The sequence below is a fragment of the Megalops cyprinoides genome, chromosome 5, assembly GCF_013368585.1.
Source record: "Megalops cyprinoides isolate fMegCyp1 chromosome 5, fMegCyp1.pri, whole genome shotgun sequence".
NCBI lineage: Eukaryota > Metazoa > Chordata > Actinopteri > Elopiformes > Megalopidae > Megalops > Megalops cyprinoides.
This window is the reverse complement of record NC_050587.1, coordinates 40,669,759-40,687,905: the sequence shown is the minus strand read 5'-3', so window position 1 is coordinate 40,687,905 and position 18,147 is coordinate 40,669,759. Positions and strand designations below refer to the sequence as shown.

Below are 18,147 nucleotides of genomic sequence, written 5' to 3'. Positions count from 1 at the left end.
GTATATTGCTTATTATATTATGAGGTAATTGCTCTAACCCTATTGAGTACACAGATCCGAAAAATCCTAAACAGCGCTGGAGAGAATATGCTCTGCTGAACGCATGTAGCACGCTGTAGCCAGAAGATGGTCGCAAATGCTGACCTGGGACCAGTTTGCTCTCCAGCGCTAACTGTATCCATGATAAACTAAACGCCTGCGCTGGCGCTGGAAGGCGTTGCAGACACGAATTACGTCACATGTCGAAGTTTACAGCAATGGCTACGGGAAATGGACTCGCTTCTCTGGTGAGGAACCTTTATTTAAAATTAAACGTCTATTATTATTAAACCATTTTGTATATACTGATAAAATGTTACGCTTCGGATCATGAAGTAGCCACCTGGCTGACTATGTGAATCTATTCGCCGAAGCATTCGTAGACCAGACAGCGTGGTCCGTGTGCTGGCGAGACACGCGTTGGTCCCGACGAACACCGACACACCAGTACAGCCAACTCGTGATAACATTTATTTAACAGTAATGGCTTAGGTGATCTTGTTAGTGTACATCCGTAGCTTCGCATGGCTTATTTGCAGTGTACTGTATCGCTAACTACAGGTTACAGGACAGACTGAGACTAGCATTGGTACGTAGAGGAACCGACAGGCTATCCAGTTCATTTTATCCATCTGCTTTCCGCGTCAGTGATAGGTATCATCCAAATAGCAAACGGATTTATTGAATTTCAGCTGTGAGACCTTGGATGCCCTTCATTAAGAAATGTATATAACTTAAAAATTTCAGGGTGTTGAAGGAGCCAATGCCGCGGCGCATGCGCTCTCTCTCCCGGCGGAAGCCTACGGAAATGACGTAAGTAGCGGTTCTTGTATGAAATTGATCAGTTTGCTGGTCCCACGCGTGAATCGGCGATCGCGGATCGAAGAATGCATTAAGTAATGTTAGTGAACTGAAGCTCATCCAGTCGCCAATGACCCCTGTCATATTCTTTTACATACTTGCATGCTGGAATTGGTTTTAATCCTTGCGTGTTTGGTCTTAACCTCAGTGATGTAAATGTTCTCTCTCTCTCAGCCTCAACTGGAAGTGATGTGGGCAATGAAAGCATACCAGCACGCTGAAATTTACTTCAACGTGAGTCACTCAGAAACCACGGCTCAGTGATGATGCCTGCATCTCATTTCTTTAAGTCTCTTACTGATAGTGCATTCGGTTTCATGCACACCTGAGTGTGGACATTTGGTACACTTGCTCCCTGGGTGACCCTTGCTTTGGCAACATTAACCTGCTTTTATCGTTATGCCTGTAGCTCATCTCCTCAGTGGACCCCAAATTTCTCAAGCTCACAAAAGTTGACGACAAGATCTACTCCACGTTCAGGGAAGAGTTCGGAGACCTGAACATTCAGGTTTTGGACCCAGAAGAGCTCAAATCTGATAAGGCCAAAGAGGTGAGGTTTTCTGGACAGAATACTGGCAGGGTGGCTGCCATTCAACTGAATTTAAACGTTACTTGCAACTCCTGACACCCTATTAATACATATTATACTCTGAATGATAAAGACTCATGGCATTTGTGTGTTTAGAAATGGAGGCCATTTTGCAACAAGTTTGAGGGGATCGTGGAGGACTTTAACTACGGCACACTTCTGCGACTGGACTGCCAGAAGGATTACACCGAGGAGAATACGATATTTGGTAAGTTGCAAATTAAACATAAACTTGGAACAGACCTGTGGATAAACACAATCCAGGGATGCAAATTTTCCAAACTGTAGTCAGAATGGAGGAGGAGTTGAAATGCAGAGAAAGCCACTGAATAGGTCATTCCCAACAGGTGATAGTTAAAAGTCAATCTCTTTCAGCTACCAGAATCCAGTTTTTCGCCATCGAGATTGCGAGGAACAGGGAAGGCTACAACAGCGTCGTCTACAACTCCAAGAAACAGAGCAGAGAGGAGCAGAGCAGCTAATGCAGACGAGGGGAGAAGAGTCTTCTCCACAACCCTGCCGACGGCGTTACCCTCCCCGCAACCCTGCCGACGGCGTTACCCTCCCCGCGACCCTGCCGACGGCGTTACCCTCCCCGCGACCCTGCCGACGGCGTTACCCTCCCCGCAACCCTGCCGACGGCGTTACCCTCCCCTGACATGACCTGTCTGACCCAACAGCACCCTCTGCTGGTTCTGTTGCAACACGCACCATTTGAACTTTTGAACTCTATGGACATCACCAGTGAGAAACTGAAACTGCTTAAACTGCGAGGGAATAAACATTTGGGCTGCACATATAGAATCGCAGATAAAACTATCAGCATCTGTTTCAGAAACCCCAAAACAGATTTCACACGCTTGGGGGAAAACTAAAGCCCTGAAAATCATTCTGCAGAAGTGTGTATGCCAAAAGATTCCCGACAATGGCCGGTCTTTGGTTTTGTTGACGTTGTTATGGTTACATATTTAAAAAAGGAAGCGGTTATGCTTGTGTGTTCTTGGACTGAATTTCTTTATGCTCAATATAAATCAATACAAGTCTACATTAAAATCACAACAGTTCTCTGGACTGGTTTTTTCTGCAGTTCTGGGGGACTAGAGTTCACAGGTATGCTGTGGCCTCCTTTTGCTCAGGTTCTTGGTTAACATACCTTAGATTTACAAAACCAAACCCAGGGAATGTGTTTGGTTGGCTAGATAAATTAACTTCTCTCCATTTAAGTTCCATATATTGCCTTAAACTATACTTCTCTGCAGTTACATAATGATAATCCCAGCCCAGCGCTGGGTCACCTGCAGCACGCCATTTCCACTCGACAGGAGTGCTGCAGCACCAGTGCAGTCCTGCAGGGGGAGCCAGAGAGCCAGGGAGCCTGGCCAGCCAGCGCTGACCCCTCCCGGGGCACAGGGCTCCAGCCCAGGCCTCCCTGACGGGACCTTTAGCGGCTGACCCACTCCGCAGCTCAGTCATTTTTAATGACTTGCGCACTTCTTAATTACTGACATAGGAATCATTAGATAACTTTGATAAATTAAACCTTGCGCTGTTCTGACAGCCAACTTCAGCTTCCTGTGAATCCACAGGTGACAGCAGCTCCTGCTGGTGGGAAAGGAATCCTGCACACGCCCCGTTTTAGTACAAACCAATGACGTTTATTTTGCAGTCACAATGCTTTACACTAAATGTAGCAGACATCCAGACTGTGCAGCCAGCTACCTTATCACTCAGTGGACCCAACACACGGTTTCCAAAAGAATACATTCACATCAGGGAGCCATGGGAAGAAAAAAAAAAAAAAAAAAAACAACTTACGAAGATCGCCGATTGTTGAACATGGTTAGAGGTGAGCTAGTTCTTCACAAACCATTAGCAGCAACACTTGTCGAGTAGCACAAGTTGCTAATATAATCCATTCTGTATCTTATTACATGATTCTTCTTGTAGACCTACCATAGTTTGATTTACGCATGGTTTTCTTCAGGTATTAAAAATAAACACGGTCTCTTCGGACATTCTGATGGGAGAGCAGTGGGGGGGGGGTGGGACTGGGGACAGGACGGGCGGAGGGCATTTGGGACAGATGTCTCTCTGTGTCCGAGGAGAGGCTTTTATTCCCCCATCAGTGCATGACTGTATTCCGGAGGCTTCCGTACCAAACTGCCAGAATAGCAAAGTGACCCGCGTAGAAAAGCCTGCTGGGTAAAGCAAAGCTGCCAGAGCCCCTCCCCTTTGCCCCACGTCTGACACCCCCCTCCCCTACGCCCTTCGCCCCCTAACCCTGCACTCTCCCTCTCTGTGCCACAGGGTCACCTAACCACACGCTGCCTGAGTCCTTAACATCCGGCCGCTAATCCAAGATGCTTAAAACAGGAAAAAAAAAGTTCTTTCTTAAACGATAAGTCCAGCAGCCACTGGGAACAACAAAAAAAAAAAACTGAGAAACAAATTAAATGCTTTATGTGATTAAATTCCTAGTGTCACTCAAAAGTTAAGGACGGTCCACTCTGTGGTTAGATTGCACCTGCCCCTGTGTCAGCAGGAGGGTTCTGCTGACCTGGAATAACCCTGATGGAGGGTGAGAGAGCGGAATGGAACAGTGGTCCAGGGCTGAAGCCTCCTTCAGCACGAGGCCAGTCTGCTCTCCGAATGTGTACAAAGGAGAAGAGGTGGGGGGGCCAGGCGGTACGAACCCCAAAATGGGCTGAGCTGTCATAGGCTACAATGGACCCACCCGTTTCAACCAATAATGCTGTTTTGCTGTGGACAGTAAAGTCTCCTGATTGGTTCAAGTCAGTGATTGACAGCGTGCAGCAGCTCCATTCATTATGGGGTTCATGAAGCCTCGCTCGCTACGTCATCACTTCAAAGAGCAGGCCGGAGCTCGAGCGACTGGCGGGAGAACCCCGCCCACCACCCAGCTGGGTTAGCTGAGGGAGTGAGGGCCCACAGGCTCGGACTCGGACACCTCTCCTCACGTCTGCAAGACAGCAGGACATCCTATTTACAGGTCGCTACGCACTGCGCTCATCTGGAAGGTTAGAGGAAAATGTACAACAGGTTAGAGCGTCAAGACTCTGGAGACTCTCTGTCTATCAGCAGCCCCACCCAGCTGCACGCTGGAGGCTGGCCGTGACTCCACACCCCGACGTCCTGACCTCTCCACGCAAACCATCCCACACTGCAGCACGGCTCCACTACAGCACTGTAAAAATTTCAATCACGCTTTGTTTTTTTTTTCCTTTTTTAAATTGAATTATTATAAACATTGTTCAAAATGTTATGAAAAAATGTACACTTCTTGTTTTTCCTGTGTAATATTTTGTACAAGGCAGGCAGAAGCAGAGTACTACAGTTGCCAGCCCCCCCACCCCCCAACAACACCCCAGCAAAGGGGGGGTACACCTCTCAGTAAGCCCCACGCTCCTGCCACCCCCCCCTCCCCACCCCCCCACATCAGTCCATCTCTCTTTCCTTGGACTTTGAGCCCAAATCTGCGTTTGGTCAGAGCCGCGACCTCTGGAAACTGGCTTAGGATTCATTCATCTATATATAAATTATTTATATATATATGTATAGATCTATAAATTTAACTGGGGCGGGGAGGGGGTTAAGTGTAGGAGGTGGGTGGGGAGCGGGGCGAGTGTGGGGGTTCTGCGTGGCGGTGGTCCCTGGCTAACGGGACGAGGGAGGGCGGGGCCGCAGGAGGGGGCGTGGCCGGGAGGAATGTCAGCTCATCATGTCGTTGCTGTTGACGCCGTAGGTGGAGTTCTTCATGGAGTCGTTCACCTCCCTCCGGAACACCGACAGGTTCTGAGTAAACCTACACAGGCAGAGCAGAGAGGACCCCTTCAGAACCGAGACAGGAGAAAAGAGGGACCCCTCGCAGGGCACCAAGTAATCATTCATCTACCAGGACACGCGCAGGTGGGCATACAGTATCTGCAGGCAACAGAGTTCGGGGAGAGAATCTAACCTCCAGCCATTACCTGCTCCATGCACCTGTCTGGGTTTTTATACGCAGATGTACGCACCTGTCTGTGTTTTTATACGCAGATGTACGCACCTGTCTGGGTTTTTATACACAGATGTACGCACTTGTCTGGGTTCTTATAAGCAGATGTACGCACCTGTCTGGGTTTCTATACGCAGATGTACGCACTTGTCTGGGTTCTTATAAGCAGATGTACGCACCTGTCTGGGTTTTTATACGCAGATGTACGCACCTGTCTGGGTTTTTATATGCAGATGTATGCACTTGTCTGGGTTCTTATAAGCAGATGTACGCACATGTCTGTGTTTTTATAAGCAGATGTATGCACATGTCTATGTTTTTATACACAGATGTACGCACCTGTCTGGGTTTTTATACGCAGATGTACGCGCCTGTCTGGGTTTTTATACGCAGAAGTACACACCTGTCTGGGTTTTTATACGCAGATGTACGCACCGGTCTGGGTTTTTATGAGCAGATGTATGCACCTGTCTGGGTTTTTATAAGCAGATGTACGCACCTGTCTCGGTTTTTTGTGAGCAGATTGCGTTCAATGCCCTCCATCAGGTTTTCGAAGCATAAGTGCATGGCCTGCTGCTTCTCTGGAGGCTGGCTGTTCACGATGCTGTTCCTCAGATCAGCGAAATACTACAGCAGAAAACACAACAAACAGCTCAGGCAAGCAGCAAAGCCACCGGCTGCAGGACACAGTGAGAGACAGAGTCCTGCAGGCGTCACTGACAGTCACACACCACCGTTTCCAGTTCAGTCATTTCCTAGTTAGAACCCTGAGCTTATATTTATTATATCTTGACAGAGAAAACTCATGTCCTAAACCTTTCGCTCTCTGAATAAACGATGTCGCTTTGCAGGCTGTATCAGAGACCAATGACTGTGTGAGCTTCAGACACCTTGTCACTGCAAGGTGTAGCTGTTACCTTCTCGTTCAGCAAGACCAAGCCCAGCAGTGGGCGGGACATAGACCACTGATTCCGGCAGTCTTCAAAAATGATAATATTCAGGACAGTCGACAGCATCTGGAATAAAAACATATATAAACATATAAAAACATGTAAAAAGCTTAAAAATCCAGCTAATATGAATCATGAAAAATATGTATCCACACACAACCAATAGACAGATGACTATCATATATAAATATACATACACATTACTACACAGACACGTGTAAGTAAACATGCTGAGTTACCTGCTGGATCATCTCTGGGTGCTGCTGCATGATGTGCAAGAAGCGGTCACTCTCCTGGCCCATAGGGGGCGCTCTCTTCTTGGTGCTGCGGGACAGCTGCTTAAACAGATACGTCACGATGTGGTCTAGGCTGGAACAGCAGCCTGTGCACACCATGGTGTCTGAAACAGAAAGAGAGAGAGGAGTCAGCCTGTGCCAGGCCAATGAATAACCAGAACAGAGAGAGAGGGGAGGAGTCAGCCTGTGCAGGCCAATGAATAACCAGAACAGAGAGAGAGAGGAGTCAGCCTGTGCAGGCCAATGAATAACCAGAACAGAGAGAGAGGGGAGGAGTCAGCCTGTGCAGGCCAATGAATAACCAGAACAGAGAGAGAAGGGAGGAGTTAGCCTGCAGAAGCCAATGAATAACCAGAACAGAGAGAGAGAGGAGTAAGCCTGTGCAGGCCAATGAACAGCCCGCACAGAGAGTGGAGAGGAGTCCCACAGGGCGCTTATGGTGGGCTGTGTACTTGCCGAGTGCAGTGAGCCCCTCTGAGATGGAGGACAGGATGTACATGATGACGTGCGGCTCCAGGCTGGCGATGAAGGTCATGTGATCCTGCGTCAGCACCTCCAGCAGGGAGTAATACGACTGGCTGAGCTTGGGGTAGTCCTGCAGGAGACGAAACACGTTAGGCTAACGCCGGAAGAACGTTATCATTCGCTTGGAGCAGCACAGAGCAGGCCTTGAATCCCCCACCTCTGCCCCGCCCTAACCCGCAGCCCCGCCCCCCAGCGCCGCCCGCTCACCAGCAGGTCACTGTGGGGCACGGACAGCAGCAGCTTAATGAAGGTCTGCAGGGCGTTGTCCAGCGCGTCGTCGCCGTACAGCCGGAACACGCCAAAGTTGACGTAGTTGCCGCTCAGCACGGCCTTGAGCATGGAGAAGCAAATGGACACGCCCTTCAGCTTCAGGGCGTACACCTGGTCCTTAGGCACCTCCCCCAGGGTCAGGATACGGTTACCTGCACAACCGCAACACGACCAACCACCAAACGGGGAGAGAGAGAGAGGGGGAGTGAGAGAGAGAGGGAGAGAGAGAGAGAGAGAGAGGGAGTAAGAGAGAGAGAGAGAGAGAGGGAGGGAGATGGGGAGAGAGGGAGAGAGGGAGAGAGAGAGAGAGAGAGAGAGAGAGAGAGAGAGAGAGAGAGAGAGAGACAGAGGGAGAGAGAGAGAGAGAGAGAGAGAGAGAGAGAGAGAGAGGGTTATACCAGACATGCTACATTGCCACCAGATATTCGGCTCCTGCCTTCCCTGTATCTGAGAGGTTCCACACCCTTTCAAGACGAGCCAAGACGAGTTCATAACGAGTCAGCAAATCAGAACACCTTTCAATGTGACGCACACAAAGCTGAATATCTGCTCAAATATAGAATATCTGTGGTTACACTTGCATCTCACTAGAAACCACAGCAATGCTTGTGTTTTTCATTTTCGGTAGGCGGAACATTGTGAGGTTAAAGGTCATTCCGTTCAGGTTCATCTAGACTGAAGGGACCATGTATTTTAAACTGGGACATGAGAACATCGCAGTGATACTGCCTGCCTGCCACAGCAGCAGCCGGTCAGGTGCGGTCAGGTGCGGTCCTGCACGGTCAGCCTTCTTTACCGTATGTGGTGATCATCTTGCTGGTCTCCCTGAACAGCAGGATTCCATTGGGCGACGACACATCGAACTGCAGCCTCTGTGACCTGCCGACATCAGAAACACAAACCATCAGAGAGAGAGGATCAGTGTGATTCAGTCCCAGACAGAGAGGATCAGTGTGATTCAGTCCCAGGGAGTGTGTGGTTTGTTTATGTATGTATGTATTTACTTACATTTTAAGACGTTTAGTAGTGTAGCCTGTGTATGTATGTTTGGATTTGGCAGTGCTACACACCTGTGTGACCATGTTAATAAAGCTTAGTTTAATTTGAATGTGAGAGCGAGAGAGGGTGAGTCGTACCTGTTATGGACGAGCTCGGCCATCAGTTTGAGCACAGGTGTGGTGCAGGCAGGTACGTGGTACCACAGCTCGATGGCTCTCTGCAGGATGGGCATGTAGGATGGGTAACTGGGCGGGGTGGGGGTGAAGGAAACGTGACGTCATCAAAACCGCCTGTCCTCTAAAAACAAACACCTTCTAACACTGGATTGCAACCCAGGGGAAGTGTTCACTTGGACATACAAAGGATTCGTTTTTTTAGGAGCCACATTTCCACCCAAATCCTTTCCCTGGTGGATTCTTTTCAAATGCCTGACTTTTCTTTCAAGACAGTGATTCAATTTCTTAATTTATCAGAACATTATAATTATCAAGATGTAAACTAGCGACAGAGAGCGTAGAGCTATGTAACGCACGGACGAGGCCATGTCTGTGTTCAGCTTCTCCTCAGAGAATTAAGGATACATCCAGTCGAACAGCATCATGAAACTAGTCTTAGCGTTGAAGGCGAAGGCAATCCCTCTCAAATCTCTCACCAAACCGACCAACGTCCGCTGCAGAAACACAGACCAAACAACCATTAAGAAACAAACATGTTATCCTCTCCTGAGAACCAGCCCCTGATTCAACCTGACCACACTAAGCTCTGGTCCATAACTGCCAGTAAGCATTACAGTGGTTACACACGAACAGGTCAACAGACACCAAAAGCAAAGTAAAAAATGCTGTGAAAGAATAATTAAAAAAAAAAAACATCTCACTCGGTAATCAAAGTAAAGCAATAAAGTGAATGTGCATTCTGTTTAAGTGGTTATCTTCATAACAATACAATTAAAATATATAGTACATACATAAGCTACACACAAGATGCTAAAAGATACTTCAGATTATTCTAAGGGAAAGTGTTTAGTTGGACAGCTAAAGGCATTTCCCAGCCTGCCTTCCCAGGTGCTACTCGCTTGGTGTGTCTGGCGAATGGCCACCTAATCGCTTTCCCTGAGGTTCCCTTGGATACTTAGTAATGTTTTCCAGAACAAAATTCAAATTCAAATGAGACACAGTAAACTGATGTGTGGCAGATAAGTTGTGTAAAACAAAAGAATGGCATTAATGTGCATATTCTGCAGTATGACCCAGTGATGCATTATGTAAGAGCAGCACAGCTGGGTGTCGGACCTGACGGACACGGAAATGGAATGGACGCTTTGCGGCGATTCTGAGGGCTGTGCACCGAAACCATGGCGAACCCAGAGAAAGCTGTTTCTGTAGGTGTTAGATGGTAAGTGACATGTGAAGCGCAGACAGTCTGTCAGGCAGCTGCTGCAGGAGACTGCAGGGTGTGTGTGGTCTGTCTGTGTTTGTGGTGTCGTTTGCAGGGAAACTCTTACTTTGGCTTCTTGCTCGTTGAAGGTGTTGGTGCTGAACATCTGAGCCACGGCCTCAAATGCTGCCGTTAGGGGCAGCATGAACTGCTCGAACTGGTCCTCATCCTCACCTGCACGGGAACGCACACACACACACACACACACACACACAGAAATACTCACTTTACAAAGCGTGACTCTACACCAACATTCACTCAACAGTTCAAAAGCAAAAAATTGCTGAGATCAGGGATATGAGGGCTGATCTTACCTAGGTCCACCATCAGGAGGCGCCCTAGTGCTGTGTAGAAGGTGGTCCGACACCGCATGTCACTCAGGTTGGACTGATTGTTCACGCCGAGGAAGGAAAAGTGCTCGCTCTGAGGGAGAGCAAAGAGGGGTGAGTGAGCAGCAGCAGAACAGCGGCTTTCTGCAGAGCGTTCTCACAGCTCCGCACTGCACCAACGCACCAACGCATCAGAACACCGACAGAAAGCCAGCCAGCAGCCGCCTCATACTTACTGTGTGGTTGTTCAGCATGAACTGAACAGCACTGAGTTTCACCAGCTTCCTCACACTGCTGTACGTACACACGGAGTCAAGGAGAAACACACACCGCTAACTAAAACAACGCACCGTTGACTAAAACACACTGCTGACTAAAACAATGCACTGTTGACTAAAACAACACACTGCTGACTAAAACAATGCACCGCTGACTAAAACAACGCACCGTTGACCAAAACACACCACTTACTAAAAGAACACACTGCTGACTAACATGGCTGACTAAAACCATGCTAACCATGCTAAGACAAGACATCCTTAATCACCTCTAAAGTGAGTGAAATGAGGGAATTAAAAATATTCATAAATCAAGCAATGAACACTTCAGATGGTCTTCCACAGCAGGTGTTTATACTGAAGTCTGTCCCTAGGTCCTCTCCTGCGTGTATGTCACGCTATCCCAGAGAGCACTGCTTTTCGCCGGAGGGCACAGAAGGATATCCGATGGAGAGGTCGTTCAGGAGCTGGAGGGTCCGTGAGGTGATGGGTTCGCATTGGCCCCAGTACTTCAGATTGGTGATTCTGAGAACACAAGCAAAAGCCCTCGTCATCATGACAGTGTTACATTCAGTGCTGCCCTAAAGAGAACTCCCACCCGTTCTGCGACCCCTCTAACACCTCTCGGTTCTCACTGGGTCGTGAGTTCAGCAGTGTTCTGACGGGGACTGAAACCCGCAACCCCTCGGGGCGATGCCACACCGCTGCCCAAACCCAAGCTGAAAATTCCCACTGGCGTGGAATCAGAGTACGATCATACTGACAAGGCAAGAGGCGGAGCAGGGATAGGCTTCTGCTGGGACTGGCTGCGCTGCAGCGTCCCCCCTTATTAACGCATTTCCTCCATCTAGCGGTAAAACAGAGGTACTGTCACAGCTCTGAGGGAGCCGCTCAGAGTCAACCAGTGTGGGGACACTGCTGTATATAGGGCTGTCCAGCCACAGCAAAACAGTGACATTATAAATCAATCTGCATTTAGATGCTTAGCTGGAGCCGTGATCAACATGTTCAGCGCCTCCTGTGTTGCGGCCTGTTGGGGACTCAGTGAAATGCATTCTGGGATACGCACATTTTGCCGATGAACACGCTGAGCACCATGGTCTCGTCGTTCAGGCCCAGGACCTCGGAGAGCCGCCGGTAAAGCTGCAGGAGAACGAGACAGAGTCACATGACCGAAACGGCGGCGTTTTTCACACCTTATGTTCCCCAGAATCACCTGATAAACGCACCACACAAACTACAACAGCAATCTTTAGAGTCGCTATGGAAACCAAAGAACCGGCTTCCTGCTGAAAGGGAAACAGTTTTTTTTAAAACTTCTGAATTCTAGCCGATGGGGTTCTGCAGTGTCCTCCTTGGAATCCGCTAATGTTAAGGCAGGAAGTCAGAGATCCATGCATATGATCACAGGAGGCGTGCTCTAACCCAATCAGAAAGCGCGGGACCAGAACGCCCGCCCAAAGACAGAGAGACACACAGCTCTGAGCTCCTCACACAGAGCCGCGAGACAGCAGCAGGGAGACTGTTCAATCACAGGATACGGAGACGGTAGCATAGCAACCACAGCATCCCACCTTCCCCATAAACCTCCTGAACTGAAGCTGGAGAGAAGACTCGTCCCTCTGTGTTACATTCACCAGCTCAGATTAAAGCAGTCGCTGAAAAAGCTTTGCTAAACTCTTAGAAACCTCATAAAAACCTGCAATGTTCATTTTATAGTACCAAAAAATTTCCATAAGCAATCTAGTCTATAATAATAAGTTATGTTGCAATTGGTATAACTCATACTCCAGTCTGATGTACCGAGGCTTGGAGAAATGATGGGTGCAGCTACCATGTGCTGTCAATCACCGACTTCTTCGAACCAATTGATGAATGCAAACGCTCAACCACTCGCTCTGTGACGACCTCCAGTTACCTTTGAGGATTTCTGCACCTGGTCTCCGATATAGATTTTGCGAAACTGCTCGAAGAAGCTGAGCATGGCCAGCTCCAGCTTCTCATTGCCGGCCTGCGCCAGGCGAGAGTCTGTCAGATTCATCAGCTGCAGCACCCTGGGAGAGAAACAGACACCACAGCTCAGTGTGGGACAGCTCCCCCTGCTGGAGCACAGCCACAGTGCCACCGCTGTTCCCGTGGCAACAGAGATGCCCCATTAAAAAGGCACACGGGGTTAGGCTCTCTTGGGGAAACCCGGGGTAAATTCACAGTTGGATGTGAGAATTATTTACACACTACACTCATGAGTCCCTCAGCTTACAGCAGGTGTGCTGGGTCCAACTCAACACTTTCCCTGGCGTGAGTCTTCAAATTTTCAATCAACCAACCAACCTCTACTTTGTTTAATGGCCTCTACAAACAGACTGAAGAAACTTACTTCTTCTCTCAGACTTAAAATTAGAGTACTGATCTGAGATCAGGCAGTGTTCAGAGCCAGGGAGAAGCAGGCAGTGCAGTTAATGCAAAACTATCGGTCTGGGATCAGGTGTTGTTCAAAGTCAAGGAGAGACAGGCAGTGCAGTTAGTGTTAGAGTACTGGTCCGAGATCAGGTACTTGCCGACACACAAGCTCTCCGTCCATGGCATCCTGCTCGTCTGTGCTGGCGAAAGACACCCGGCCCCCGATCACCGCCCCAATGATATACACCAGCCACGTCAACCGCCCTGCGAGGGCGAGAGAGGGCCGAGTCACTTCCACCCAGAGAGCAGACCGTACCCTCAGAACACGTTTCTCCACACATCACCAGGCTCTGACGAGCACCACACTCAACCTTATAGCTCCTGCTCTGACACATGCCAAAAAACACATCTTCTTTTCTTGCTCAAATCCCTACAGCATCTTGATGACAGTGTGGTCTTATTGCCACAAAAGACCATTATTACTGCTAATCACATAAATCATGTTATTATTAGTCATTATTACTATTGTTATCATCACTGCTATCATCACTATCATTATAACTACCGTTAATGTTGTTTTTGTTATTATTATTTACAATTTTGGTTTTCATCATCGTCGGCGAGGCCCGGCTGGCTGGCGGCCCCTACCTTCCTGCACGGCGATGTCCATGGCACTGGAGTTGGTGGACTGCAGCAGCTCCTGGTAGGACTGGGCCGACTGGTCGAACAGCTGCACCAGCAGCGCGCAGGTCTTCTCGTACTCACACCGCCCGATGGTGGACAGCTGGTCCAACTGCTGCTGCACCAATCCCGTGTCATCCAGAGGGTCCTCAAGCCCATCCCTGCCAATCACAGCAAGAGCGTCTCAATCAGCCAATTACAGGTAAAATCCATTACCCCAGGATGGCCTACGCTGACCCCATCCCCTATGTCAGGGCAAGGCAGACTCTACCCCCTAAATCACTGATGTCAGACTCCACTCCTACCTGAAGATGATGTCACAGACTTCGCCCCTACCTGAGGATGATGTCACAGACTTTGCCCCGACCTGAGGATGATGTCACAGACCCCGCCCCTACCTGAGGATGATGTGGACGGACTCCAGGCGTGAGGTGATGTAGGCCTTGGTGACCTCGGGGGTGTAGGTCTCCAGCAGGTGGGGCTCTGTGGCTTTGACGTAGGGCACCGACGCCGCCAGACGCTGCCAGAGGCTCAGCAGGTAGTGCACGCTGTTCGGGGCGAACTCCCAGTGCTGCGAGAGAGAGAGGAGGGAAGCGCGTCCAGCAGCCAATCAGAATACAAGACAGCAGAGACACACATCCTCCAGCCAATCAGAATACAAGACAGCAGAGGCACACATCCTCCAGCCAATCAGGATACAAGAGGGAGGCGGGACACAAATCCAACAGCCAATGAGAACAGAGAGCACAGATACACATCCAGCAGCCGATCTGGGAGAGAGCACGGACACGGGACACGGACACGGGACACGGACACGGGACACGGACACGGGACACACACACAGCTGCCAATGCCAATCAGAATAAATCAGGCTGATCCATTAGAACGAGACCTGGTGCTAATATGCAGTAACACATTTCTGCCAGGCTGCTGAGTGTCGTATCTCAGTTTCATATTGGATACTGTACATCATCAGCAGCTGAGGATCTGCGCTTCTCACTGGGTCTAAATCTGAGAAGGATGATGGCAGCTTTATCTCTTAGCAACGCGGTACCATGGGGACAAAATAAGAATAGGTGTGGCTGCTTCTCAAAGTCAAGGAAGGATCCTTAAGGGCTGCATTTCAAGGATGCTACGTCATTGAATCCCGCCGAAGGACTGTTCCGATGTCGAGGATCCTTCGAATTCTACCAAGGATTGAGTCCTTCGTTCAGAGAATTTTCAAGGATGCATAGCGTGTATCCTCAGCGTTTTTTAAGCACCCACAATCCTATGCGAACGTACAAGAGTCTTTTAAAAACATGGTGCGGAATTGAAGGCGGGGCCTTTTCAATGACGCACACCTGCACACTCGTTAGACTGTTCCATTATCTGTTCTCCGAATGCTAGGAAAGAGCCTTGCCTAGCCTCTGAAGGACCCGGCGTGGAAGGACCTGTCCTACCAAGAAAGCATCCCTGTCTTTGAGAAACAGCTATTATGTTTGTAAAAGTGATTGGCAGTTGACTAGTTCCCCCAGCTTAAATGAGGTCAGGATCAGCAGGATCAGAAAGCTGTGCGCTTTCTCTCTCAAGTGGGTGTTCAACAGGAACTAGCAAAGTGTTTACTAAATATACTAAACGTGAGCCACACCTCTCCCGCACACTGCCATTATTCCACCCTGTGAGTCCCGTCAGCTCGTTAAAAGCTATTTTTATACTGACAGTAAAATGCTGAAGAAACTGACACTAAAATGTTCAACACCTTTCTTTCATCATGACAAATGAAGCCAGAGAAATTTGAAAAGAGCCTAGAAGTGGAGAGAAGAATAAAAATAGAATCATCAGAAGAAGAGAGCTCGGAGACTCTCTCACGCTGCACGCTGGCTTCTGCTCCGACTCTCCTGGCTTAACTGCCCAATCGGATAATTAGCAGGAGACACTTCCGCCCTCGTATATTCCTCTAAACTACTCTGCAATATGAAATATTACTCGTGTGAACACCACATCCTTTCACCTGTCTGCGGGGCCTATGTGGCATCACGCCAACCATCGGCTGGTGCCCAGTCCCAAGAGACGACGTAAATACGAAATATAATTATAAAAATATCATTTTTTTTCTGAAGGCTTCATAGGAATGTTTTAAATGCCACAGAGGAGGTGAGGTTTGTTGCAGCTGTGAGGATCTCATTGACCTGGCAGCTTGTTAAGCCTGAGGTGGTCAGAGCTGCAGCTGCTAAAATATACCTGCCGGTGGCATTTCAAAAAGGCCAGCTCCTCTTCCACTGCTCACAACAGCAGCAATATTACGCTGGTCTGAGAAATGCATCAGCTGCAGACATGACTGTATAACGTTCCCTATAAGGCACAATAATATAATACATAATCTGATATAATCTACAAAAAAGCAGACAGATTCACACTATGGGATAAACTGTAAGAAATGCAACTGTGAATAATTACCAACAAGCAATGAACTGGTATTTCAAGCCACACACACAACACACATCTCACAGGACACACCTCAACGGATTCAAGTTCAATTCAGCACCATGTGACACGTGTCTTCCCTCATATTGGCCCATTATAACAGCTCAGCCCCACCCACCCCACTCACCTGTAGGCTGGTCACAGTGAAGTTCGCTATCAACCTTATAACTTCTGGGTAATTCTCCACTTTCACCAGTTCGCCCAGCTGGTAGTTGCTCTTTAGCCTGGCCAGCAGTCGGCAGAACTCGTGGTAGTTGTTTGGATCTGATAAGCTCTGGGGAAAAAAAAAACAGAGAAACTCCCCTCAAACACAGGGCAATTTAAGCCACCAAACCTCCGCAGCGAGCGGTCTGGATGAACTGCCAGCTCTCCCCACTCTCCCAAGAGCACCATCGCCTCCAGGCCAGGCCACCGTTCAAAGCCTCATTCAGCATCAGTAATGACATCACTCTGTAGGTTTATCAGCACTACACTGGATGCCTGGGAGCTTACGGCTGTGTCGCCCCCGCTCTGTCTAACGGAAGACGCAGGGAGAAACATCGCACACGATGCCTGCACCACAGCAACCACATCACACAGACCTGACCGACCTCAGAGCGTTTAACGACAGCGCTGCTGACACACACCGGGGGAAAACTTTAAAGCAGCAGCACTTTCAGAACTAACTCACAGCTTCTCCTTTCCAAACTGACACAGAGAGAAACAGGTTCTCAGGCCAGTGAACTGAAACTCACTGCAGTCAGCGCTAATCAGAGCCCCGGCTGGGCCGGCATAGCCTGTCAGCTGCAGATGTTTATGTCGGTTAAAAATTATCTTCTGCTGGAATTTAAAGGTGTGCCGATTCTATACGTGGCTGTGTACCGTGTGTATGTGTGTGTGTGTGTGTGTGTGTGTGTGTGTGTGATGCGTTGTGTTGGTTGCCACAGAGACCTCGGGTGTGCGGCGCTGAGGAAGGTGAGCGTTACCTGTGGGTTCTCCAGTATCCTCTTCACCCCGTCCACCAGGTGTGAGAGGAACTTGGCCCTCTCCGCGTTGTTGAAGAGCGATCTTCGGACAGACGCGATTTGCACTAAACATGACAAGACCTGGGAAGAGACACGCCAAAACTGCCATTAAACCCCCCTGCAATGAGGCCGCAGAGCCAAACCCAGGAAGGAGGCATCCAACGTCACAATACCTGCTGCAATGCATTCTGGGCTATGTGCACAGTGCCTGTCTCTGACTGCCATGCAAGGACACATCTAAGAAAACAGTAAAGAAAGGAACCTGCACAACAAATGCAGTTTTTACACTGGTTTTCAGCCAGACATCACTGCCTCCCAATCGAGACCCGACTCCGACTCCACAGTGTTCTGAGCTTCACTTCTAAAACGCATCAGACCACTAATGACCCTGACAGATCAAGTAGATATGACAACACAGCACCAGCTTTCCTTTCCTTCCTCCCGATGTACAGACGGTGCATGTTGAGGAAAGATTCCTCGACAACCTCGTTAGCCATGTTAGCCTTGCTAGGCTATACCCCTGGGCTTCCCACACACTGCAGCTCCCCAGAGCAGGTTCACTCTGAAAGGGACGAGTTTCTCCAGTGTGAAATGCCCCGCAGCTGCAGACAGGGCAGCGCCGTGCTGCTATGCTAAAGTGCTGAGCGACGCACTTCTTGGTGTCACTACAGCTGAGAGTAACCCGGGTGACCTCTGACCCCGGATGACCCCTGACCCCGGCACACCCCCCACTCACCAGGGGAGACAGGGACGGAGGGATGGAATGATACAAGTCAAAAAACAGCTGCAGGGTGGAAGAGTCCAAGAACGCTGCAAAACAAAGGAAGCACCATGTTAGATAAATTAGAGCAACACTCAGCAGTCAACAGACACAACACAACTTCCTCTCTCTTAGACTAACACTCTCTCTTCCTCAGACTGACTCTAACTCCCTCTCCCAGACTAACTGACCCCCCCCCCCCCCCCCCCCGCCCGTGTTTCTCCCTCTCCCAGCCTGACACCCCCACC

At 49.2% G+C, this 18,147-nt stretch overlaps 2 protein-coding genes across 6 annotated transcripts in view; one reads left to right on the top strand and one right to left on the bottom strand.

The window, feature by feature from the left end:
- Positions 1-230: 230 nt before the first annotated feature.
- Positions 231-2,591, top strand: pbdc1 (polysaccharide biosynthesis domain containing 1). The gene is made up of 6 exons (XM_036529752.1): positions 231-287; positions 787-852; positions 1,075-1,134; positions 1,310-1,450; positions 1,586-1,697; positions 1,865-2,591. Exons 1-6 carry the CDS (start codon positions 240-242, stop codon positions 1,969-1,971), a joined length of 534 nt encoding a protein of 177 aa, XP_036385645.1. The 5' UTR covers positions 231-239; the 3' UTR covers positions 1,972-2,591.
- Positions 2,592-5,056: 2,465 nt separating this feature from the next.
- LOC118777527 (exportin-7-like) overlaps positions 5,057-18,147 on the bottom strand; it is a 21,734-nt gene continuing 8,643 nt past the window's right edge. The window contains exons 8-28 of one of the 5 annotated variants that reach the window (XM_036528550.1): positions 17,876-17,949; positions 17,101-17,220; positions 16,263-16,409; positions 14,068-14,240; positions 13,637-13,830; positions 13,147-13,252; positions 12,507-12,642; positions 11,658-11,731; positions 11,033-11,113; positions 10,547-10,610; positions 10,296-10,404; positions 10,049-10,155; positions 9,126-9,214; positions 8,682-8,789; positions 8,342-8,424; positions 7,483-7,697; positions 7,207-7,345; positions 6,694-6,854; positions 6,422-6,520; positions 6,004-6,131; positions 5,057-5,312 (exon numbers count right to left, since the gene is read on the bottom strand). In XM_036528550.1, the coding sequence (XP_036384443.1) occupies positions 5,219-5,312; positions 6,004-6,131; positions 6,422-6,520; positions 6,694-6,854; positions 7,207-7,345; positions 7,483-7,697; positions 8,342-8,424; positions 8,682-8,789; positions 9,126-9,214; positions 10,049-10,155; positions 10,296-10,404; positions 10,547-10,610; positions 11,033-11,113; positions 11,658-11,731; positions 12,507-12,642; positions 13,147-13,252; positions 13,637-13,830; positions 14,068-14,240; positions 16,263-16,409; positions 17,101-17,220; positions 17,876-17,949 (2,501 nt within the window). In that variant the 3' untranslated portion in view covers positions 5,057-5,218. The remainder of the gene's footprint in view (positions 5,313-6,003; positions 6,132-6,421; positions 6,521-6,693; positions 6,855-7,206; positions 7,346-7,482; positions 7,698-8,341; positions 8,425-8,681; positions 8,790-9,125; positions 9,215-10,048; positions 10,156-10,295; positions 10,405-10,546; positions 10,611-11,032; positions 11,114-11,657; positions 11,732-12,506; positions 12,643-13,146; positions 13,253-13,636; positions 13,831-14,067; positions 14,241-16,262; positions 16,410-17,100; positions 17,221-17,875; positions 17,950-18,147) is intronic. The other 4 variants (XM_036528552.1, XM_036528551.1, XM_036528553.1 and 1 more) reach the window with 4 other exon arrangements.